We start from the raw sequence: 21,522 nt of genomic DNA on the forward strand, positions 1-21,522 counted from the left end.
AAATGAGATTATTGATTTTATTTAAGACAGATTGAATTTGAAGTTTATTTATAAGACTTAAATTGTACCGCTAGGATAAGAACGACAATCAATAAATAAATAACTAGATAAAGGCCTCAGAACTATCGATTAGAAATCTAAAGCTTTTGTTATAAAAAAACAGTAAAATTAAAAAAATTAAATCTAAAGAAATTTATTGAACAAAGTATCAAAACAAAAGAGTTCATTAACAACTAGACTCTTTAAGAAGTTGCACCTGGACAATTCGTTGGACAAATGTGGCTACATTTCAAAAGAGGAGCATTAAATTTTTGAATTTCATTTTAGCATGCAAATATATTTTTATGTTTTCCTGTTCCGCCCGCAGTTATTTGCATTTCCATTCGGAGCGGAATGAATTTGTTCGCCATACAATCGTAAACTAGCACCTAAACGTATAAACGTTCCCCAGCCAGAGAAAAACACAAAATTTTCGCATTCTACCTACTAATTTTGGTTATATATTTTTTGGCATTCTTTTATTCGTCTATATTTGAGCGGCAAATTGGCAAATTGAGTTTGTTAGTCCAAGCTCCTGCTCGTCAACTGAATATATAGATATATAGAGAAATGTGCAATGCATTGCATGGCTCCGAGCTTCTTCATCTCAAATAAACCCAATTTGGCGCCCATGTCACATACGTCAACGCGACGGGACCACGCCCACTTGGGGGCAAGTTTCGCTGGCAATTTGTCAGCTATTTTTTCCCCCGTTTTTTTGTTTTTTGGTTTTTGTTTTTCCGATTCTTATATTTTCTCATGCTGCATCACGTGCCACAACGGCGCACGTTTAGCTGAGCTTATCATTTTCTCAAAGACTTTGTGTCGCACAGTCCCCGTCGACTATTTAATATGCAAAACGTCAACTAACCAAAAACTGACAAAGTTGAAATAAATTTTTATTTCATGGACCCGTTTTCAGTCTCTGTTTATATATCGGCAATGAACTTGCCGCAGATTCGGTGCGAAACCTTGGGGAGCCTTTTTGGTTTCTAAGCTGAGTAAAAGAGCCTAGCGAAAGCATTTTTTTTTGGCAATCTTCTCACGTAGCAGACAGAAAAGTAAAAGAAAAGAACAAAAAAAAAAATACTCGACATTTTCACCGCTGTGCAGGATCCTTGCGGCATCCTAAAGCCAAACTTTTTAATTTTAATTTTAATTTCATAAATGCAGTGAAGTGCAGCAGGCATCGCTGCTGCAGTTTCGAAATCGCTGTCATCATCCCAATTCAATCAGAGGTACCGGCGGAGAAACTACCACCTGGCGCCAAATTGCTTAGTGCGGCGGAAATCATGATTTTCCAACTCGTAACTGAATTGCGGGAGCTGTCGCCGCAGCACGGATGAAAAAGTTTGTCATACGCCCCGTGGTACGGACAACACGGCGGATGACGGATCTACCTTTCAAATGCACGCCACACTCGAACTAACGTGTGTGTGTGTGATCGGTGTGTGTGTGGAATATTTTCACGTTGAGCCGGCATTTGCATATGCCGGATAATGGTCTGGCTTTGGCCGCTTTCTCTCTGTTTTTCCATTTCCATTACCACTACCGCATTTTTTTTTTGTCATGTAAAAAACAATTAACGCAAAAAATGGGAGTGACTCATGAGGCTTTCGGATGAAATAATCAACGCTTAGATTTTTTCACGTTTTCGAGGGTATTTCGTTGGTGCGGAAAATGAGCAAATGCCAAAGGAGTTCAGCTAGTCATCGTCTAATGGAAGCTTTTCCTGCATTGGACTGGGAAGGTATGCCTTTAAATCAAATTAATCAAGTTTGGAAGGGTTTTTATTTAGGCCAAAGGTTAAATCGATAAGCAGTAAATAACCAAAATTTGGACTTAAAGTTCAAAAAAGTTCCGTAAACTTACCATTTGCTGTTGATTTTTAGGCTTCTTGACCAGATCGGGAACCTTAAAGCTGGTGACCGCCTCGATGACCTCGGCCAAAAGAAGGCCATCCCGACAATCGGCCGATAGATCTGTGACTTTCCTCTTCGATTTGGCACGTTCCAAGTAGTAGTTGGCCCAGTCTGTGTAAATCTGAAAAGTAATTTAAATATATGAATTTAAATGTTTACTAAACGACGGCCTAATGGTCCATTCTAAATTGTAATTAAGAGCCGAGGCAGCCCAGCTGTCCCTTGGTGCTGCACAAATTGCAGTCTCTTACGCAATTTGGTTATCAGGAAATCATTAGCCATCCTGCCCGCTTTGGCGAAAGCAACATATGCACAAGGAGTTGAGCAAACAAATTAAAATTGAAGACAGTTCCGCCCCAAAAGAGCCCTTGGAAGTCGTTAAGAAAATCTGTGCAACAATTTTGGCTAAACGAAAAATCCTTTTTATTTCTTTGGCAGTTCTAGTGGCCCTATCCTTATCCTATTTCTATCTCCCATGCTCCGCAGTGTCCTGCAAAGTTTCATTTATTGTCTTGCAATGTCCTTGGCCTGGTCTATCCTTCATCTGTCTGCCCGTCTTGCTAGATTTGGTTACATAAATTTAACTGCTATGACTACAAGTTTTTTGATATATAATGGCCAATGGGAATAGGATCTTTATGGGGTAATTTGAGTTCTTGATGCCTTAGGTCAGTTAAGCTGGATGATAAAATTTAATAAATTTTATAAGAACAATTTAAAAACAGTTTTCATATTTAAAAAAATAATAATTAAATTGTTTTGGTAAAAGTATTAAAAAGAAAAATATCCATAGTCAAAAATAAACATAGTCAATATCAGAAAAAAATTGAAAATAAAAAATCTGAAAAGAAATCCTTAAATCATGATTCAAATGAAAGCATATCTTGTACACTTTCTTTTGCCTAACTACTGATCTTTAGGGTATTTGAACTTTCCTTTTTGTTCTTGGCAAGGGCATTATTAGCTTGCCAGACATTGGCTGCCCTCACGTCGTTAGCCACATCCTTACATAGTTTTTATTGTGTAACCCCCCCCTTGGTAATCCTAATGTGGTCCTCATCCCCCGGATTTCTCTGCATATGCATGCGACACATTTTATGTTCGCCTTGCTTGGCAATAAAAATATCTTGCATTGTACTTTTGCTATCTTTTGCTATCTTTTGCCAGCCTTCTGTTTGTCTAGCTGCCATTCTGTTATTGTCCCTCGGTTCTGGCCCTCTACTGTTTAGCCATATTCCATTTCCGACCAAGTTACGAGCGGGCTTTACATCTCAAAGGGCCAGACACACAACAATGGACTTGGACCAGGACTTTGAGCTCGCCTATGCAACTTTTTCACATTTTTCAGTTCGTTCTGGTGTTTTCTTTAGGCTCGGGATTTGGCTTTGGCTTTGGCATTGGCTTTTTGAACAATAAACTGAAAACTTGTTAGTGGAAAATAGCTGGGCGAATGTCAGTGTCACTGGCTTATAGCACATATACTGCAAGGACTCCCCTCTGTGTCTGCATATAAGAGATACTTTTGTTTATGAAGCGACATTTTTCCCCTTTACACACTCGCACTGTAACTTAAATTTAGTTAGCTTTGCTGAGCGCAAAAAGCTACTCTTTCGCTAATTAATTTAGTTTCATTAGTTGACTGTCTCGTCTGTTATACAAACCTCTGCATAGTCACGCGTCAGGATGCCGTTGATATTATCGCAGGAGCCTTGATAGCTCACACAGCGACCCAGCATTTTTTTCTCAGCTAAAAGGTTCACTGATTGATGAAGTTGATTACTTTTTTTATTTACACTTTTTTACACATTTTGTTTGCATTTACAGAGAGTCATTTATCAATCGGAATGGGAGAATGGCTTTAAGAATGGAGTTAAATAATAAATTCTATGGCAGTGGAAATAAATAATACATTTATAGAACACTATACTATACTATACTATACTATACTATACTATACTATACTATACTATATTAAATGTTATATTAAAAAAATTAGAAATAAATGTTATTTAAGACTTTTATTTTGAAAGGAGTATTGTTATATTTATTTATAAAGGTCATACATCATTTGCTTACTTTTACCGACCAATTCAAAAACAAATGAATATCAAAAGTATAGAATTATTCTTTAAATTATGAATTTAAGACCATAAAAGTAATCCAGAGCACCAGCATCTAACCGAAACCATTTGTTATACTCGCGTACTTATCACACATTATGCACCTTTCAACCACAGCCGTGTTTATGGGTAAGCCCACTCAACACTTTTTATTTTCTCCAGACCGTTTCATAAATATTAAATTACTTCCAACGGTTGCCCGCAAGTAAGTATGCCCCAAACATTGTGTGTTCTTTGCTGTAAAATGTATTATTATTTTTTTTGCCATCCCCATTAAAATGTCAATTATGATAAAGTTTTATTGAAACACCGAGCGCCGAACACATTAAGCCTTATCAGCGGGGCCAGAACGGAACCAGCTCGGGTAATAATAATAATAAAAAACATTAGGCAACGTTTTCGCTTTCACCCTTTTCAAAAACACTTCTCGTCTTTTGAATATGTCAGGTACTTTTTGGGGTGTATTGCTTTCTTGAGAAAGATGTTACTGGCATTTAGAAGGGTTTATAAATTTTAAATACATTCTGAAATGAATTTTAAACGAACAGTCCTGTATCTGGACGAAGTCGACTTGTTTCAAATTTTGTAACCATTTGTGTTCTACGTTATTTACATTAACTAACTAGCATATTCCACTCAGACTCTCCACTTTAATGGGTATTTTTAATTCGATTTATTTTATACCAGCGTTTGTACTTGCTTTGTTCTATATTTTTTGAAGTTCCGTGTTGAAAATCACACGCCCACTTGGGCAAACTAATTGAAAATGAAAGTGGCACCCAAAACTGACAGTAGCAGCAACACCACCGTAATCATTTTGCCAACAACAGGTTGGTCGATTGGTCGGTTGGCGTTGAACCCGCGTTCCCGGAAATGGGTTTTTGGGTCCGGGTTTCGGTCTGCTCCCCCAACTTTTCCGCTTTTTTGGTGGAGGTAAGGCTTATGCATAATTGGGGCTGACACCCTTGTCAGCGACAATTCAGATTTGTGTAGGCCAAGCAATTTTGTTAGCCTGATAAATTTTAGTTTGCGCCTGAAAAAGGGGTTGACAAATCGTCCAGGAAATCAATTTCGGTGGGGTACGGAAAAAGGTCAAACAGCCATTTAGGAAATGAAAAACCAGCCACGCCCACCGTCTGAAAGTCTCTTATCTAGTGTGTGAACATTTTTCGGGGGTTGAGTGGTGTGGGCTTGGCTGAACTTTGGCCCCGAGTACTTAACTTTACTTTCTGTGAAATGTCAGTGAAATGTCAGAATAAAAGTAATGCTGATAAAAATTTTATGGCTTGTCAGAAATGTGCAAAAAACAAAAAACACAAAAAATAACCGCCCCCGAGGGCTTGCTGTCGCTTTCCCTGCTGCCTCTGTTCTTTATCAAAAAATGTCGCGACTTTGGTACTTTAGTTTATTGGAATTTGCATGGCAGTAGCGAAAGCGACAGGTGATTGGCGTTGCGTGGTGGGAATTTCACTTCAAATTTATGTTAAATCGAACGCCCGTAAATGTTGTCTGCCGGCTGTTAAATAACTCCATCGATGTGTGGCCCGGGAACCATTGAGTTTGGGTTATCTCGCAGTAAACAGTCGCTTTAAGCCGCTTTAAGGATTGGGCCAAAAGCCCCAAATGTGAATTCAGGTGTGTAAGCTGCTAGCACTCGTCCCAATTTAAGCACAGTTCGGTATTGAAAAGTTGATTATATAACAGTGCGTTACGAAAACGATAAGGCAATTTTATTTTTAAAATAAACTTAGAGTTATTACAGCAGTAACTGTATACATAATTTTCCAATAATATAATATAGCAAATGTATATAATTTTTATTTTATTTTGCCTTTAGAAGGGTATAGTTTATTAATATTAAATAAAAAAAATATTTAAAAAAAACCAAAGAAATTATATGTTTATAAAAGAAGTAATAAATGATAATAAACAGTCAAATATACTTAAGCCCTTAAAGAATATGCCCTACATGTATGAAACGCTGTGTAAATGGGCTTTCAATATTAAGCATCTCAAATTCGTTGTCCCTGGAAAATCGAATAGGCTCAATGGCATCCAGTGACAACCTGTTGTCAGGCTCTTTGATAATGGAGCTCCCAAATCTCCCCTTCGGAACTTGAGCAAAATCTACCCCAATGTACGGCTGTGTAGCTGCCATCCCCATCTAACCTCATTAAATACGATTGTATTATCGGCTTTTATCGCATTTGACCCCAACAGTTTCAGGCATCTCCATCTCCACCTCCACATCCACCTGAAACTCAATTTGCCCAAACTCAATTGAAAGCCTCAAAAGAAGAAATCAAATCACAGGCGATTGACATTTGAAAGTAATGTCAAAACAATCTTGGACACCTTTTGGCCGGCAACTTTGATTTGGCCAGGAAGGAAGGGGATCTGGCTGAAATATAAGGCAAGTGGACTGATTGGGCAAATGTGTTGATGTGCCCAATCAACTGAGTTTCATATCAAAGGCAAGTTCGTTGGCATTGCCAAGAGTTGGGGGGCGGAATGGGGCACAAAATATGACATCACTTAAGATGGGTCAATCATGAAAGGACCATAAAACAGTCTTTAAACGATAAATACATTTAAAATGCTTTAAAGTGAGTTTACAGATTGCAACATATAAAAACCACAAAATACACGTTTATTTTTTATGAACTATAAAGAATTCATTGAGTGATACTCCAATTTATATACCTACTTAAAAAGTTTTAAAGCCCCATAAAAACAAACATTAAATTTAGTTTTTAATCTACTAGTTTTGACACAAGTAATATCTTTGTGACCGATACACTAAAATATTCATTTCATTTCCTTTTTAATTTATCTAGACTAAACTGATTTTATTTATTAATAAAAAAAAATATAGCATCAGGAAAAATGTAAAGCGTGTTACATAAATAGCAGACGTTCATACAACATTTGCAGAAAAGAGTTGTAGTTGTTTTAAATAATGCAATAAATTGCATCTCTAGTGCCAATTACTTTTCGCAGGGAGCTTTTTTCAATTTCGAATGTACAATTTTAAATAAAAAGGCAATTCAAATGTTTTATGACACTCAAATGGTCGGCAACAAATTCCCTTCGTTTATTTTCACAGACACATTTCCCACCACACATTATAGCCGACAAAGGCCAATAAACTAAACCCTTGTCTTCGCCATATAAACCCCTCCCTCCCTCGCAATTCATCCATTTGTGTAGGTGTGTCAAGTGAATAAAATAGAGCCCAAAATGATTATGGGCAATTTCCAATGCCCACGCAGAAAAACTCGTGAAAGAAGCTCGAATAGAACCTCTCAAATAACAGACTATTGCTATTTGTATTTCTATATTGGCGTCTCGTTCACTAATTGATAACAATTCGTGACACAATTAATGGAAAGCTTTGCCTCAATTCTTTTATTACCCATAACAACTAGGAGAAGCCCAAGGCAAAACAAATAATGAAAAACAAAAGTTGCAAAAACTCGTCTGAGGGAGCAACAGAAAAATCAGCATTTCTGCTGATAGGCAAAAAAGAAATGAGAAAGGAAAAAGTAAAAGTTGAGACAGAAACGCTTGTCAACTGTCACATAAATAAAATATATAAATATATTTTTAGGCGAAGGCAAGCAGAATTTCCCTCCCCTTCGTTTAGTGATGTTAAAAAAAAAGGAGAGGTAAGGGATGACTTGTCGCATTTAATAATGACAACTCATCAAAAATGTATGTGACCCAGTTGCCTGAATCCTCACACCCCCCAACAAATCAACAAACTAAAAGATGCCAACCAAAAATAAAGGAATAACTTTTACAAATAAAAAATAGCGTAACCGAAAAAAACAAAAATATATATATACAAAAATATATATCATCCGGTAAGTTGGCCAAACTTTTGCCTCACTGTTTTGCTGAAGTGCCGCCGGCACTTTTATGGCAATTGGATAAGGTCCTCGGTGGGGAGATCCCAGCTGGGGCTAAGTGCCCGAATTAGCGATGCACGGGGGTCGCTGGTCCTAAAAAGTCTCATCGAGGGAGTATTTACGGGTCAGATGAGGAGCAAAAAATAACATACATGGGCCATCGAAATTGATATTGATTATTAATAAGTGTTTTATGTATTTTTTATATGTCAATGAGTGATACCATAAAGTAAGGTTTCAGCAGAAAATATTTGGAAAATAAAGTATGTTAACCATTTGATTCCCTTAGATTTACAATAAAGGAAAAACTTTAAAATTAAAATCTTAGAAGATCAAACTTCACTAAAAATAACAAATTAGAAATTTTAATCTGATTACTTATTATACTGAATATCATTTAAGCGTACAAGGTACAAGAATTAAAAACAAAATTAATTTTACAAACTCGATTATCTACACAAACACACCTTTTTTATTAAGGAAAGCCTTGAAAATTTGGCAATTCATTTAAAACCGAATGGCGGGGGATGACAATTTAAGAAGCCTTTCAATTAATTTCATCTCTTAAAATCAATGTGCATTATTGAGGCAATTATCGTGATTCACACATCGACAGCTGTTGATTAAACCAGGAAAACGTTATTGGTAGTTTTCCCGACCATTAACCTGCTTGACCAGCCTCTTCTGGTGGAAATCCAATGAAAGCTGCTTTATACAGACATTAAACTAATTGCCTGACGCATCAGCTGCTTGCCTAATTTTGCATAAAATTTGCACATAGTGAAGAAAAAACAGCAATGGATGACCACAGGCAGGAAGAGAAGGGCGGAATGACCGCATTTGGACCGCAGGAAACACACGAAAGGACCGAAAACCGGCAACTGCGGCCAAGTCAATGGCCATTCGGGCAATTGGGCACAGATGCGAGTTGGATTGCTCGAATCCGAATTCGAGTGAGAGTGTGAGTGACACGTGGGTTGGATTGACAAGCCAAACCCTCCGCATCCTTCATAATGCATCCTGGAACACAATGGAAATCGATATGTGGGCAACTAAAAATAGCTTACGACAAAAAACCCAATTTCATAATGGCCAAAATGGCTGACCCAAAACTTGCAGCCCAAGTAGAAAACATTTTTAATTATGTTTTCAATTAATTATGCGCCTGCCACACTGTGGCACCCTTAAAAAATATAAGAAAACCAAAAGGAAAAACTTTTTGGCGTTAATTTAATTACCTCTAAAATGCGGAATGGGCTTAACTGCTTATTATTATGCCACACGAATGGCAGGGCCGTGTTAACAGCTGTTAAGGCCATGGCGTGTTTGGGCCAACCTAACAGCCATGAGTCACCTGCAATTGACGTCAAGGGAATGGGGCAAGCTTAAGACCCCCCCAAGAAGCATCAGGCTTATATTACGCATACGCAACGAGCAACGAGCCTACGAAGGCCCCAACAAGGTGAAAAGTTGCCCGGGGTGGAAAACAATCAAAGTTTGCCACAGGCAAAGGAAAAAATGTTTCGAAAAGGGTGCCTCCTTTTAACAGCTTGTTTTTACGTTCGAATTTAAAGCAGCTTGGCAGAAAGAGGGAAAAATCAAAGTACACAGCGTGCGAAAGGGCTGCGAGTTTAAGGAGCTAAGTGGAAACGGGAAAATGAGTGGGGCTAAAAAGAAATTGTTGCCTAATGGCTTCATTGGTGATGGGTTAAAAGGGTTTGGGTTTTAGAAACGAGTTCGTCGGAGCTTGAAATGCTCCATTTTCGGCAGACGCGTGGGGGATTATTTAAATACATATATAATACAATTAGGTATTCACCCTCAAAAATGATTTGTGGTTCATTGATTAAGTAAGGAGAAGAATTTCTTAAAAATTTCTTAGTTTAAATGTTTGTGTTATTAATTTCACTGCCAATACCTATTTAAATAATTTACTAATTTTGAAAACGATGTTTAATTCAATTTAAGTTTCAATTAATATTTAAATGTAGTTTGACATTAATTTAGCTTTTTACGCACAATGTTAATTTGCTTTTAACTTTGGAAAATTTATTGTTTGACATTCACCACGACCCATTTCATTAACTGTCACAAGTAGTGGCTGAAAACTATTTAATTTGCAATTTATTAACCACACCAATTACCATGCATTTTGTTCATTATAATGTGAATTCAATTTAATTGTTTTGATAAACAGTAAGCTCTCAGCACTCCGAGAATTGATTTATTATTGGTGGCACTATCATTTAATCGAACATATATAGTGTTCAATAATTTATCTTTCATGTGGTGGAAAAGAGGCATTTTCCGCCCCCGCCAACCGCAGAGCGAACTTTATTATATACACTTAATTAACTGCATTTTCCGGAGCACATAAATTTCACTTGATTAAACCATTTTGTGCACTATTTTCTCAGAATGCGTTTTAAACAAAAAACGAAGGGGCAATTAATTCATTAAAAAGAAGCCAAGGCGGTTGGAAACTTTAGGCACGCTTTTCAATTCTATTTCCAACCGAACAGAACTTTTTCCCATCCGATACGCGGCGCGATCAACAACGAACTGAGAATCCGAGAGAAATGGGAGCATCTTGCCCCTCTTCCAGATGGGGAATCTATTTTTGGTAGAATGCCAGCAACATTTACGAACTGGCCGGCAACATTTCGACGAAACATACGAAAATAAATGCATGCAAAGCGGAAATGTTACTGCTTGCCGGATTATGCGATCGTCAAATGGAAAATCTGTGCACACTCACCGAAAATTCAATTACTCAAACCATTTCGGAAAAAATCTCAAATTTAAATTACAAAATAAACAATTAGATTTGGGCCAAAGTGAGCGATGGAAAAGCAGCAATGCCAATGCCAACATATCAAATGCAGTAGCATGAAAAACAATAAAATGAAAATATTCATGAGGCAGGGAAAACAGGGAAAACCGGGCGGAAAATGGGGTTGCTAGTGGGGTTCCTGTAATACAATATCACTCAAGATGAAAAGTTTTCAGTTTCAGTGGCGAAACTCCGGTGTGGAGAAGATGGTGGCCAATGCAAATAAGTCAAGTTAAAATTAATTTACATTTTACAACGGGAGCAGCAGCAGCAGCAACAACAACATGTTGACTCAAAGCAAATGGTTAAACAAAAAATAAGAAAATAATGCCTTGCATACTTTCTGGGGATGTTCCGAACAGCAAATTGATAGCATGGACACAAGGCAAGACGTGAAAGTCAAGATGGAAAGTCAGCAAAGGATGCCCAGCTCCATTTTCTATGCTTAAGCCAAGGCACTTTAAAAGTTTTCCGTCTTAAACGCTGCTATTTAATTTTCTGTTAAGTCAACTGTCAAGCTGGGGTGAAATTAGCGCTGCAGCCCCTACAATGAAAAACTACAACTTGTGTGCCAGTCATGCAACAGTTTTTCCCTTTTCAACCACAAAACATGCAAAGTCATAAGAGAGGTGAACGAGCATATTCGAAATCCTAGGTTTGGCAAGGGAGTTTGCAATGATTTTGATTTGTGTGCTGCACAAAAAATACAAACAAATTAAAGAATAATATGATTTATTTTAATAAGGCTTTACAAATTGTAGACATGATTTCAAAATAAAAGTTGGCTGAAATTTCTTTTAACTAAATCTACATATTACAACCAAATAAACATAAAAGGGAAAAACAAAAAAAAGGGTACTTTTAAAGGAATCCAGTTCCCAATTTAATATTAGGCGAACAATAATGGTAAACTGTTTTATAGAACTAAACTATTTTATGGTTTTTTTGTTTAAAAATAAATGTATACAAACTATATAAATACTACTTAAATGCTTACCAATAGAATAAGTTGAAAATGCTAAGAAAAAAAAACAATATCAAATATTTAATATATATTTAAATATGGTTAGGTTAAAATAGATTTCCTAAGGGATTTCCCTTATCGAACATCAAAAACGATAACATTAGCATTTTGCCAATTTGTCGCTGTCTTTTGTATTTTTTTCTAAAACCACCACTTGACAACCAGCCGCAGACCACTTCTGATTAACCCAGGCTGAAGTTTATCGATGCAACCGATTTAATGGGAAGCCACTCGTGAGACCCCCCCCAGACTTTCCATACAATTCATGCCACCTTGACAGCACTTCGTCTACATCTACATCAAAAGCAATTGTTAAACGGAGAACCCCCTCCATTCAACGCCACTGAACCCAGACAATGCATCAACAATATCTAAATATATGCAGCTTGTCCACTCTTTTAGCCAGCATACCCAATGGAAAGAGTGCCACAACCACAGCCACAGCCCCACTAACTTTATGCCAGTGCCACACGCTATTTTTACAAACAATTTTGCCAGTTGACAAGGATTGGGGAGCAGAACAACGAGACGTCTAGGATGGAGCACACGACATTGAACCACAACACGGAACAGGCAGTACGGATCGGGAATTGAGGAGCCAGGGAATCCACGGGATCCAGGGGAATGGAGTCCTCAAAACAACATGGCAACTAAGTGGCCCCTTCAAGTGACTGGTTCCTGTGGATGTTTTGGCCCTCCACCTAGTTAGTTGTTTTGCAAATTTCCCTCTGGCTTGGCCAAAGTCAATACAGCACATTTTTGCTGACTGCTGACTGCTGACGTTGGCAACTGATGAAGACTAATTGCAGTTAATGTGGCGTGAAAACGGCGTCATCTATCGGGTCTTAAAGTGTTGCAAGTTATGAATCTAAAATATGTGAAAAACCACCACCACCACCACCACCAGCGTTCCTTCCACTGCAGACATAAACAAAGGGAAAACGCGAAGAGTTTACGCCTAATTAAGTAAACTACTCATGTTAATTAACACAAAAGACAAACAAAAGGGCGGCAAAGCGCATTTCGGGGCATCCGAATTTGGAGCTATTTATAGGACGCTGACAAGAGGCACTTCAAAACCAAAATTCCTCCAATAAGCAAACAGGCAGTGGGAATCAAAGGGGAAAGTCAACAAACTTGAGAGTGGGCAAATCGTTTCGAAAACAAATTACTTTGTTCATATAAAGTTCAAGGTCCGAAAAAGCTAAAGAGAAACTATAGAATGTTGGGTTGCCTATATGTTTTACCAATGTGTTTTATCAAAGAAATAATATTAAAGAATTTTAAATCAAAATTTGCTAGTATTTAAACACAAATTAATACAAAAACTATCAGAGTTTGTTTAGTTTTTTTAGAACCATTTAAAATACGATTATAAAAGCAAGTGTATCTTTTGCACTTCGTTGAATTCTTGAAAAGAAAATAAATGAATGTTTCAAACTATTTCTTAATTTAACAATTTTTTTACTCCGGATGATATATCGGTATTCTGATCGTTCAACCGAACATTATTAAAACATAATTAGTATATGCTTAAGTCAAATAAATTGTTTGTTTTATTAAAGTTTGCTTGAAAGCTAATATTTGCATTTAATGTGCTTGCATATAATCTAACGTCAAGTAATAGTTGATAAACATTTTTCCAGAATAGTCAGTGCTATGAGTCAATGACTGGGTATTCCCCAGTGGAAAACAAGGTGCCAGTTCATTTGACTATGCTTATTTATAGAAATAACACAAGTAACACAGCCGGCGAGAAAAAAACATGTGCCACACTCTCAACTAGGCGTGTCTGCTGGCTGATGGCGCTGCATCTTTGACAAAATAAATTGCGTCAAGTTCAACGCCGCCAAATGTCGAAGGCGAAATAGGGAAACTCGCTGCTAAAAATAAATTATGAAATAGCGACAAGTTGTGAGCAGGGCCGAACAGAGAAAAAACTGTCAACGTGCTTCATAATTAATTGCAACACTGCACCGACCGAAGGGCAACTTGCTTCGTTATTAGAGAGGCAGCGCGTGCGAGGTTAAGAGAAAATGAGAAAAACATAAAACCAATGTGCGAAGCTGGAAAAACTTTTGACTGATCACATGCGGAAGCAACGGATGCGGAAAATATAACCCGAGAAGGGGGAGGATTTTCAGCCAGCTGAGCTCACGGAGACATAATTTATGGTCTCTCGTTAGGAGTTGTTATAATTTCATAATTTTTCAAGGAAAGGGTTCAGCATGTGACAACGCGTCGTAATTAATTTTGCCACTAAGTCTTTAAATTAAATCACAAAATAGTTTTTTTTTCGAAAGAACACTTCCAAATATTGTGTCACGTTTTTATGCGGACCATTGCGAAACAAGTTTATGGGCACACAACTTAAGACCTCTTCAAGAACTACTCACCCTTTGGGCCGTCATCGTAAATTACGAATAAACCACAAATCACACATTATTACAGCATATTATACCATTCCGAGAACATCAATAAAACATAAAGGAGGGCAAGAACAAGTAAGAAAGAGCCCTCTTAACTTTACGGCCAATGAGGCATTTGCATGTTGCCCGGCAACATTGTTGCAAGGCCCAGACCAGTGTGATGACAGTTTCAGTTTCAGGCCCTTTTCACTCAGGTCGCTTTTGTGGTACCTAGGGCATGCCAAAAACATGAATATAATGCACTACATTGATAGAGTATATAGGAGTTTAAAAGGATGATAAAAATCTTTATAAATAGCTGTGTAGATATAGAATTGATGCCAGTACTTTTTCAGTAAAAGTTAAAATATAAGTTATAAGCTCATATATTTAACGTTACAATAAACATAAAAAAAATTGCCTTAAGTACAGAAAAAATATAATTTTAAAATCTTAGCCCGTTAGATATAAAATTTGTTTACTTTCAATGCAACATAATTTACCTTTAATTTTTCAAACCTAATGCAAAGGGGTAATAAAATATCTCATATTCCTGCTGAATAAGGTAAATTTCAGTCGAAAAATGTTTGACACAATGTCATGTGGCCTTTTCTTCGTCTTTTCGCCTCGGCTCTCAGTATTTTTAAACTTTCATGCGGCAGCTCGTCGGATGTCACATAATTATGAGCATAAAGCACGCTTCTGAGGCAGCTGGCTTTATTATTTAAGCCTTTATGCGTGAGCATGTGAACTATATGCATCGTGGCAGCATATAACGTGTACGGCGAGTATATATGCATGAGCTTGTGTTTTAATATGCCTGTTTTTTACGATGCGCTAACTAGGATGCGATGGCCTCGACAAGCGCCACTACGACAAGCGATTTCCTTTGGCTTCCGTGGTCGTGTCTGGTCATAAAGTCAATTAAATGTGTATAAATTTAATGAGGACGCCGGTGGAGCTTAATGAGCCCGTAATGCGCACTGCACAAAGGGCGATGAAAGCGGCTTGTCTCTAGGTGCTTAAAGGGGATTTTGATGCACATACGATACAATAATCGCATGCGAATCATGAAATCGGGACTATTAATGGGACATCAGTTCAGAGGTTAACTATGCCGTAACGAAATAAGAAAGCTTTAAGTATGACTCCCTATTTTTAAAGGCATTTTAAGTATATTCGACCTAGTTTAATTAAGTAATCATATTTATTGAATCTCTATAAGCCTAACTTTGCAAAATAAAAATAAAAAATTTCTTTTAACATAAAATATATAATTTGATTGGTTCTGCGCATTTTTGGATATATGCTTATTCCATTTGCTTTCTGCTGAAGTCATAAACTTTACTTTTCCCTTTAAATTGTTTTTTTTCATAACTATTATAAGGAAAAATTAATTATTAAAAGCCATTATCGACTCATTTCAGTTATAACAACTAAGAAAATTTGATTAGATACTTATGCATAATTAATGCTTTCATTCCTCCAACTTGCCAAGCTTTTTTGATACGTTTCTAATCCACTTACAAATTATTAACATCGACAACATCGAGGAAACAAACAAAATCGCGAAATCGGCTTACCTGAAATGAAAGAAAAGACGATGAAAATTAGAATTTTAATGAGAAAACCCAATTAAAGTTCATTTAAATATGAAAATGAAACAATAAGCTAATTAACGGTAACAGACTCAAGACGCGAACAGATTAAGTTACCAAGGCTTTAGGCCAAATATCAACAGCAATAAGGAGGGCATGATTTAAAATACGTGGAATTCCCTTTACATCTACCACGAAATCTGCTCCTCTTTGGCTTGGTAAATATTAGGAAATTCCTTGCATTTGCCATGAGCTTCGTGGCTTCATTTTACGCTTCAAGTGTAGTTAATGCCATGAAAATTCCTTTGGTCTGCCAAAAAAAAGAACCAAAAAAAAGAACCAAAAAAAAAGGAGCAACAAAAGAGAGGCTACTACTTGGAACTTTGTCCATTGGCCATCTGGCGACCATTTTGGCCTTAAAATGGAGAAACGAACAGCCAACCATGTCCACCAGCTTCCTGTCTAATACTCTAATATCCGTTCCACTCGTTATCCCCTTTCTTTGTATTTCTTTTTCGGCATTTCTTTTCTTTTTTTCGGTTTCCTAGTCTTATCCACTTTGGTGTTGTTGCTTTTGACATGTGTAAGTGGCTGTCAAGCGTTTTCAGAATGATATTTTTCCTGTCGAGCGGCACCTTCTGCTTTTTGCTGCCCTCCATTGTTGTCCCTTTTTGTCCTTCCGCAGTTGATTTTATTTACATTTCTTGAATTTCCAACCTGCCCAGAAATTCAAGACTCGTCCTGAATTCGGGGCACTTATGCTAATATTTTTCGGGAGGGTCAGGCAACAACAACAAGAAGTATTTCTATTTGCACCCATACTACAAATTGTTGAATCCATTTTACAAATTGTAAATCCTTTCTTCAGGCCTTTTACAGGGGAAAAAAAGGCATTGCCTACTTCCTGGCTCAGGCTAAATCTTTTAGTTATTCGCTACCTTAAATAGATCCTTGTCGTTTTCACCTTTTGACAGGGGATGGCAACAAATCAGTCAAATACAGCCTTTTTGATACTTTCCCACTTTTGGACACATGTGAAAAAGATTATAACTTTAAATTGAGTTTAAGTTTTGAGCCTTAACAATCATCGCATTAGGATAATGTAACAATAGAAATGGTATTCAAATATATTGCGATTTTTGAATATATTTTTAAAGAGTGAATGGCACTACTTTTCTTTAAAAATGACTGAAACATTAAATTAAACTAGTTGAATATTACAAAATAAAGAAAAATCCCAATTTTACAAATAAAATATTGCCTTAACTTTGCACCAGAAACACAAACAAATTAACCTTTTGAATACCAGACAGAAACTCTAACTCCCGCAGACCTTTCAACTCCCATTAAGCAACCAGACACTATAACCTTTCTAGTTTCGTTTCTGAACTTTCCGAAACCTTTCAAATTCTAGTTAGGAACCCAAGCGAAATAACCTTTCAAGTTTAGTTTTACAAGCTTAACCCGAACTCCTAACATCTCCAAGTTTAATTCACTGCAGCCCGACTGAAGGAGGAAACCATATTCTGCACATCTTGCGGCTCAGGGAGTGTGGCCCAAACAAAAGTTTATCATTAAACCGAAACTTTGTTGCATCAAAACTGGCTGGGCCTGGGACCTTGGGCTGCTCATGCCATACTCTCGGGCAAAAATCCCGACATGCATATGAGTTTTCCAATCCCCGGTGCAAACGAGTGTCTTTAAACTGATAATTGGATTTAATTTTTGAATAGACGCCCGAACTTGACTGGACCGGGGCCAAGACAAAACCCATTAAAATTTGAGTCACCTTACCCCTAAGTCCTCGATCCGAAATTCTAAGGCCCTATGAGCCAGCAGCAGTTTTCCCTTTTGAGCTGTGAAAATTTTGACATGTGCTTGCCATATAACAATGGACTGGAAGTGGAAGGGTGGGACTTCCCCGAGTGTCGCATAAATATTCATTTTCTTGACTTTAACGTCGGTGAAAGGGTGACTGTTTCCATGGCCAAGCAGCTCTACTCCTGTTGACTCTCCCGAATGCGTTACGTGTTACATAATCCCCTTAGAGCTGCCACGGGCTAATTTTTAATTTTTATGGTTCACATGCTTTCCCCACGTTCAGCGAGGGCTCATAAAATGAATAATTGCCACTTTTTGGATCCAGTAGCTCGTTGGATGCTAATAAAGCGGGACCCGAGCCAGACTGGCCGTCCACCCCATCAAACAAATGGAGATTAATTTTATTATAATGTTTCCCGACTCTGGCGACTCTTTTCCCCCACACAATCCCCCTTTGGCTTTCCCTTTTTGTTTTGTCCTGGTATTAAATTAATTTGGGGGCCATGTATGGAGTGGATACTTGATTACATTACATGGGTCCTGAATATTGGAGGGAGTGCGAGTTTGAGTGCCAGCTTGAGTATGTGATGTGGTTTGGCTTAAAATGAGCGCTTATTTGCCTTTGATATGGCCTTTGGCGGAGTGGATTTTGCGACCGGGCTTAAACGGCTCATTAAGGTCTGCCATTGGCTAATAACTTCTTCGGCTTTTGCAAACATTCGACACTCGAGTTGGCTGTATATAGCAATGCTAATTAAGCATTTACATCAGGGCGAAGGACTTGAATTTATATTTCTAAATAAATGTTTTTTTTTTTATGTGGCATTATTTTGCCATTTCTATTAAAAGAGGGTTTAGTAAATATTCTTTTAAGCAGCAATAAAGTTTGTGTATTTTTAGATTATATAATTAGTAAACAAAATGAAAAAAAAAATCGCTGGGTTTTAAAAATAAATTTCTAGAGGCACACTCTTAAAAATAACATTTTAAGGGAATATTCCCATTTCGAATTCAGGATATAAAATTTCTGTTTCAAAGGGAACGCATTAAGCCCATCCAAACAGACCCCCAAAATTGTCAGATATTTGTTTAATGCTTATGCCTTAAAAGGACGCAAATCCAGACACTCGAAAACAATCATTCGGCTGAGTCAACAAGGACATGAAGTTGGAGCTTTGGGAGCCACGCATTTTGGCGGCCGGGGCGTTATTCCAATGACAGGTTGAGCGGTTGTGGGAGGACGGTTCGTTATGCATAAATCACTCTCACTTGTTTACACAAAAATAGGCGCAGAGTGGAGCGTGTGGTGTTTTCACCGGAAAATAGAAATATTCCTGCCAGTCCTGTTGGGCTTAACGCAATTTTCAATTTTTTCCTGTTGCTGTTTTGCTGTTGGTTCTCTCTCTCTCTTTTTCGAAAAGCAGAAGGACAAAGAACCGAACCGGACGTAGCTTTGGGTCAAACACACACACACACACACACACACACACACACTATATACATATATCCAGACCAGTTTCATTTGGCTAGGACCTGCCACCCACACACACACATTGGCAAATATTGAAAGGGAATAATAACAACAGTTAAGGCAAACAATGTGCCGCCCGTTCAGGTCACGTTCCTGGGCTTAAGCCTGTCAAACTAAATGGGGTGGAGGGCGGAAGAGGAGAGGGTGGTGGGTCTGGAATTTCGGGAAAAACATTTCTCCAGTTGTATAAACAATTTAAGCGATACATGGCATATTTTTTGTTTATTATTTTGCGCTGTGCCTGCCGCAAAATGTTAAATTAATACGCCCTCTTATTTTTGGTCCCTCAGTCAATTGGCATGTTGTATATTTTGTCGCTGCATACTTTTAGGGTGCCGCACAAATAAGCCGCTTTTTGTTCACTGCCCCCAGAATGGAAAAATAAATAATTAACTGAACGAGATCCTGCCCATTTCCCCGCCTCCACAATTAAGTTGATGGCCTCATAACACATTTGGCTCAATTAAATCAACACACAACGTACATTCACATCTAAATAAATAAACAATGAAATCAAAACAAGTTCTGACAATAATACCAACAACATGGCAAAGTTTTACCAACAGCAAACCAAAAAAAAACATAACAATCCAGCGAACGAAAGGAAGTTTTGTCAAAACTTTGGGCAAACTCAAACTTTGCCTGCTATTAGCTGAAACAGCAAGGGAAATGGGCGGAGGTTTTTGAGATGGCATGTTTCTAGGGTGAGGACACTGTCCTGTCAAATTATCTAGGGAAATTATTTTTTAACACGCACCAGGACAACAGCGACAAAATTTGTGGCAAACACTTGGGGAATATGGGCTGGGGAGTGAGGAAAACATGTAAGGAAGCAGTTTTATGTTTCATCAGATGATGTTATTAATGTCACTGCTGTGGGGGATTCAAAATAAATATGACAGCCATTCTTGCCTGTTTATATATTTATCCAACTCCAACTCAAAAAAATTAAGCAAAGCCTTGCGTCTTAGTTTCATACAACTTTGTCCCCTTAACTTTAGAAATATTTATGTACAGCACGCAATTTTTTTTTTGTGACAAAATTATAATAGCATGCTCACTTTAAGAGCGATAATAATCTTGCACGTTTATTTGCCAAGTAAAAACTGTAGCTTAAACATCGTTTAGCTTTAAATGGTGTGTGTTGATAAGCATTATAAATATATCATTGAAGTATTTAATATAACCCATTTTTAAAATTCAAATGTTTTAAATATTTAACAATAAAGATTATTTCAAAAAAAATGTAAATATTTCCAAAATAAAAAAAAATACATGTTAATTTCGGGAATTTCAGCACATCACCAATTAGTGGGAATTCCCTCCCTTTCTAAGTCTAAAGCCATGGCACTGTTGCTTTTAGCCAAATAAATAAAACGCAAACAAGCAACAATCTAAACACTCCCAGCAGAATCATCGGAAACAAGTTTATTTTAACTTCCATTTGCCAGGCACTTTTTGGGGTAATGAAAGGGGTTTGGAGTGTGGTTGGCGGAACCAGGGGTATTTACACTGGCACCGAAAACGTCCTTAATTAACCCCAAACAATTTCAAGTGCCAGTGCGGAAGGCAACAAAATATTTGCACTACAATTTGGCATGGAGGCGCAGCCCACTCCGGCCGCTGCAAAGCAAAAGTCCCTCGGTTCCTGAGGGATATATGTATGTACGTATTCGTTTCGGTTGGCACCTGCGGCTAGTTGGCCAAGTTATAACTGTTGCCTAGGTAAGTTTGCGTTTGACTCGACCACAAATCAAGGCAAAAGTTGCAGAACATTTTTATGACTTTCTCATAAGTTCGTCCGCACGCAAAGCAATTTTTCAATTTTGTGCCACGCTGATAGGCCCGCACGATTTCCGCTGACTTGACAAATCGTGCAGGAATGAAATGTAAACCTTTACATACAAAAACTTTTATTCCACTCTGCTTCTTTCTTTATATTCATGCCCCTTTATTTTTTGCTTATTACGTGCGCGTGTTACCAAACACGGAATCGTCACAGGATTCGGAGGACCCACTGATGATGATGATGAGGAGGCACAAGTGACGACCCGAAGGGACCTTTCTGGACGGCCTAATATGTTCTGGGGCTTGCGGCCTGAGCTTAAGTGAAATCAACGAGAAATATATCCATTTATCTAAAGTAAGAAATCATAAGCAATCAAATGCAGTGAGACTCTCGAAAAATACCCTACAGTTTTTGGGGTATAGTTGGGTCCATGTCCTTTTGTGTGTTTATTTTAAAATTTGTATATATATAAATATTTCAAAATATTAATCTTTAAAAGTTTGTCCTTGTCGTTAAGGATATTATC

The 21,522-nt window shown here is 37.6% G+C and overlaps 1 protein-coding gene across 1 annotated transcript in view; it reads right to left on the reverse strand.

The window, feature by feature from the left end:
* The window catches only part of LOC128262927 (protein sickie), a 153,772-nt gene that overhangs the window by 110,234 nt on the left and 22,016 nt on the right, over positions 1-21,522 (reverse strand). Inside the window, 1 exon segment of the mRNA XM_052997512.1 lies at positions 1,912-2,082. Within this exon segment, the coding sequence (XP_052853472.1) occupies positions 1,912-2,082 (171 nt within the window).

This window comes from Drosophila gunungcola, unplaced genomic scaffold, assembly GCF_025200985.1.
Source record: "Drosophila gunungcola strain Sukarami unplaced genomic scaffold, Dgunungcola_SK_2 000001F, whole genome shotgun sequence".
Classification (NCBI taxonomy): domain Eukaryota; kingdom Metazoa; phylum Arthropoda; class Insecta; order Diptera; family Drosophilidae; genus Drosophila; species Drosophila gunungcola.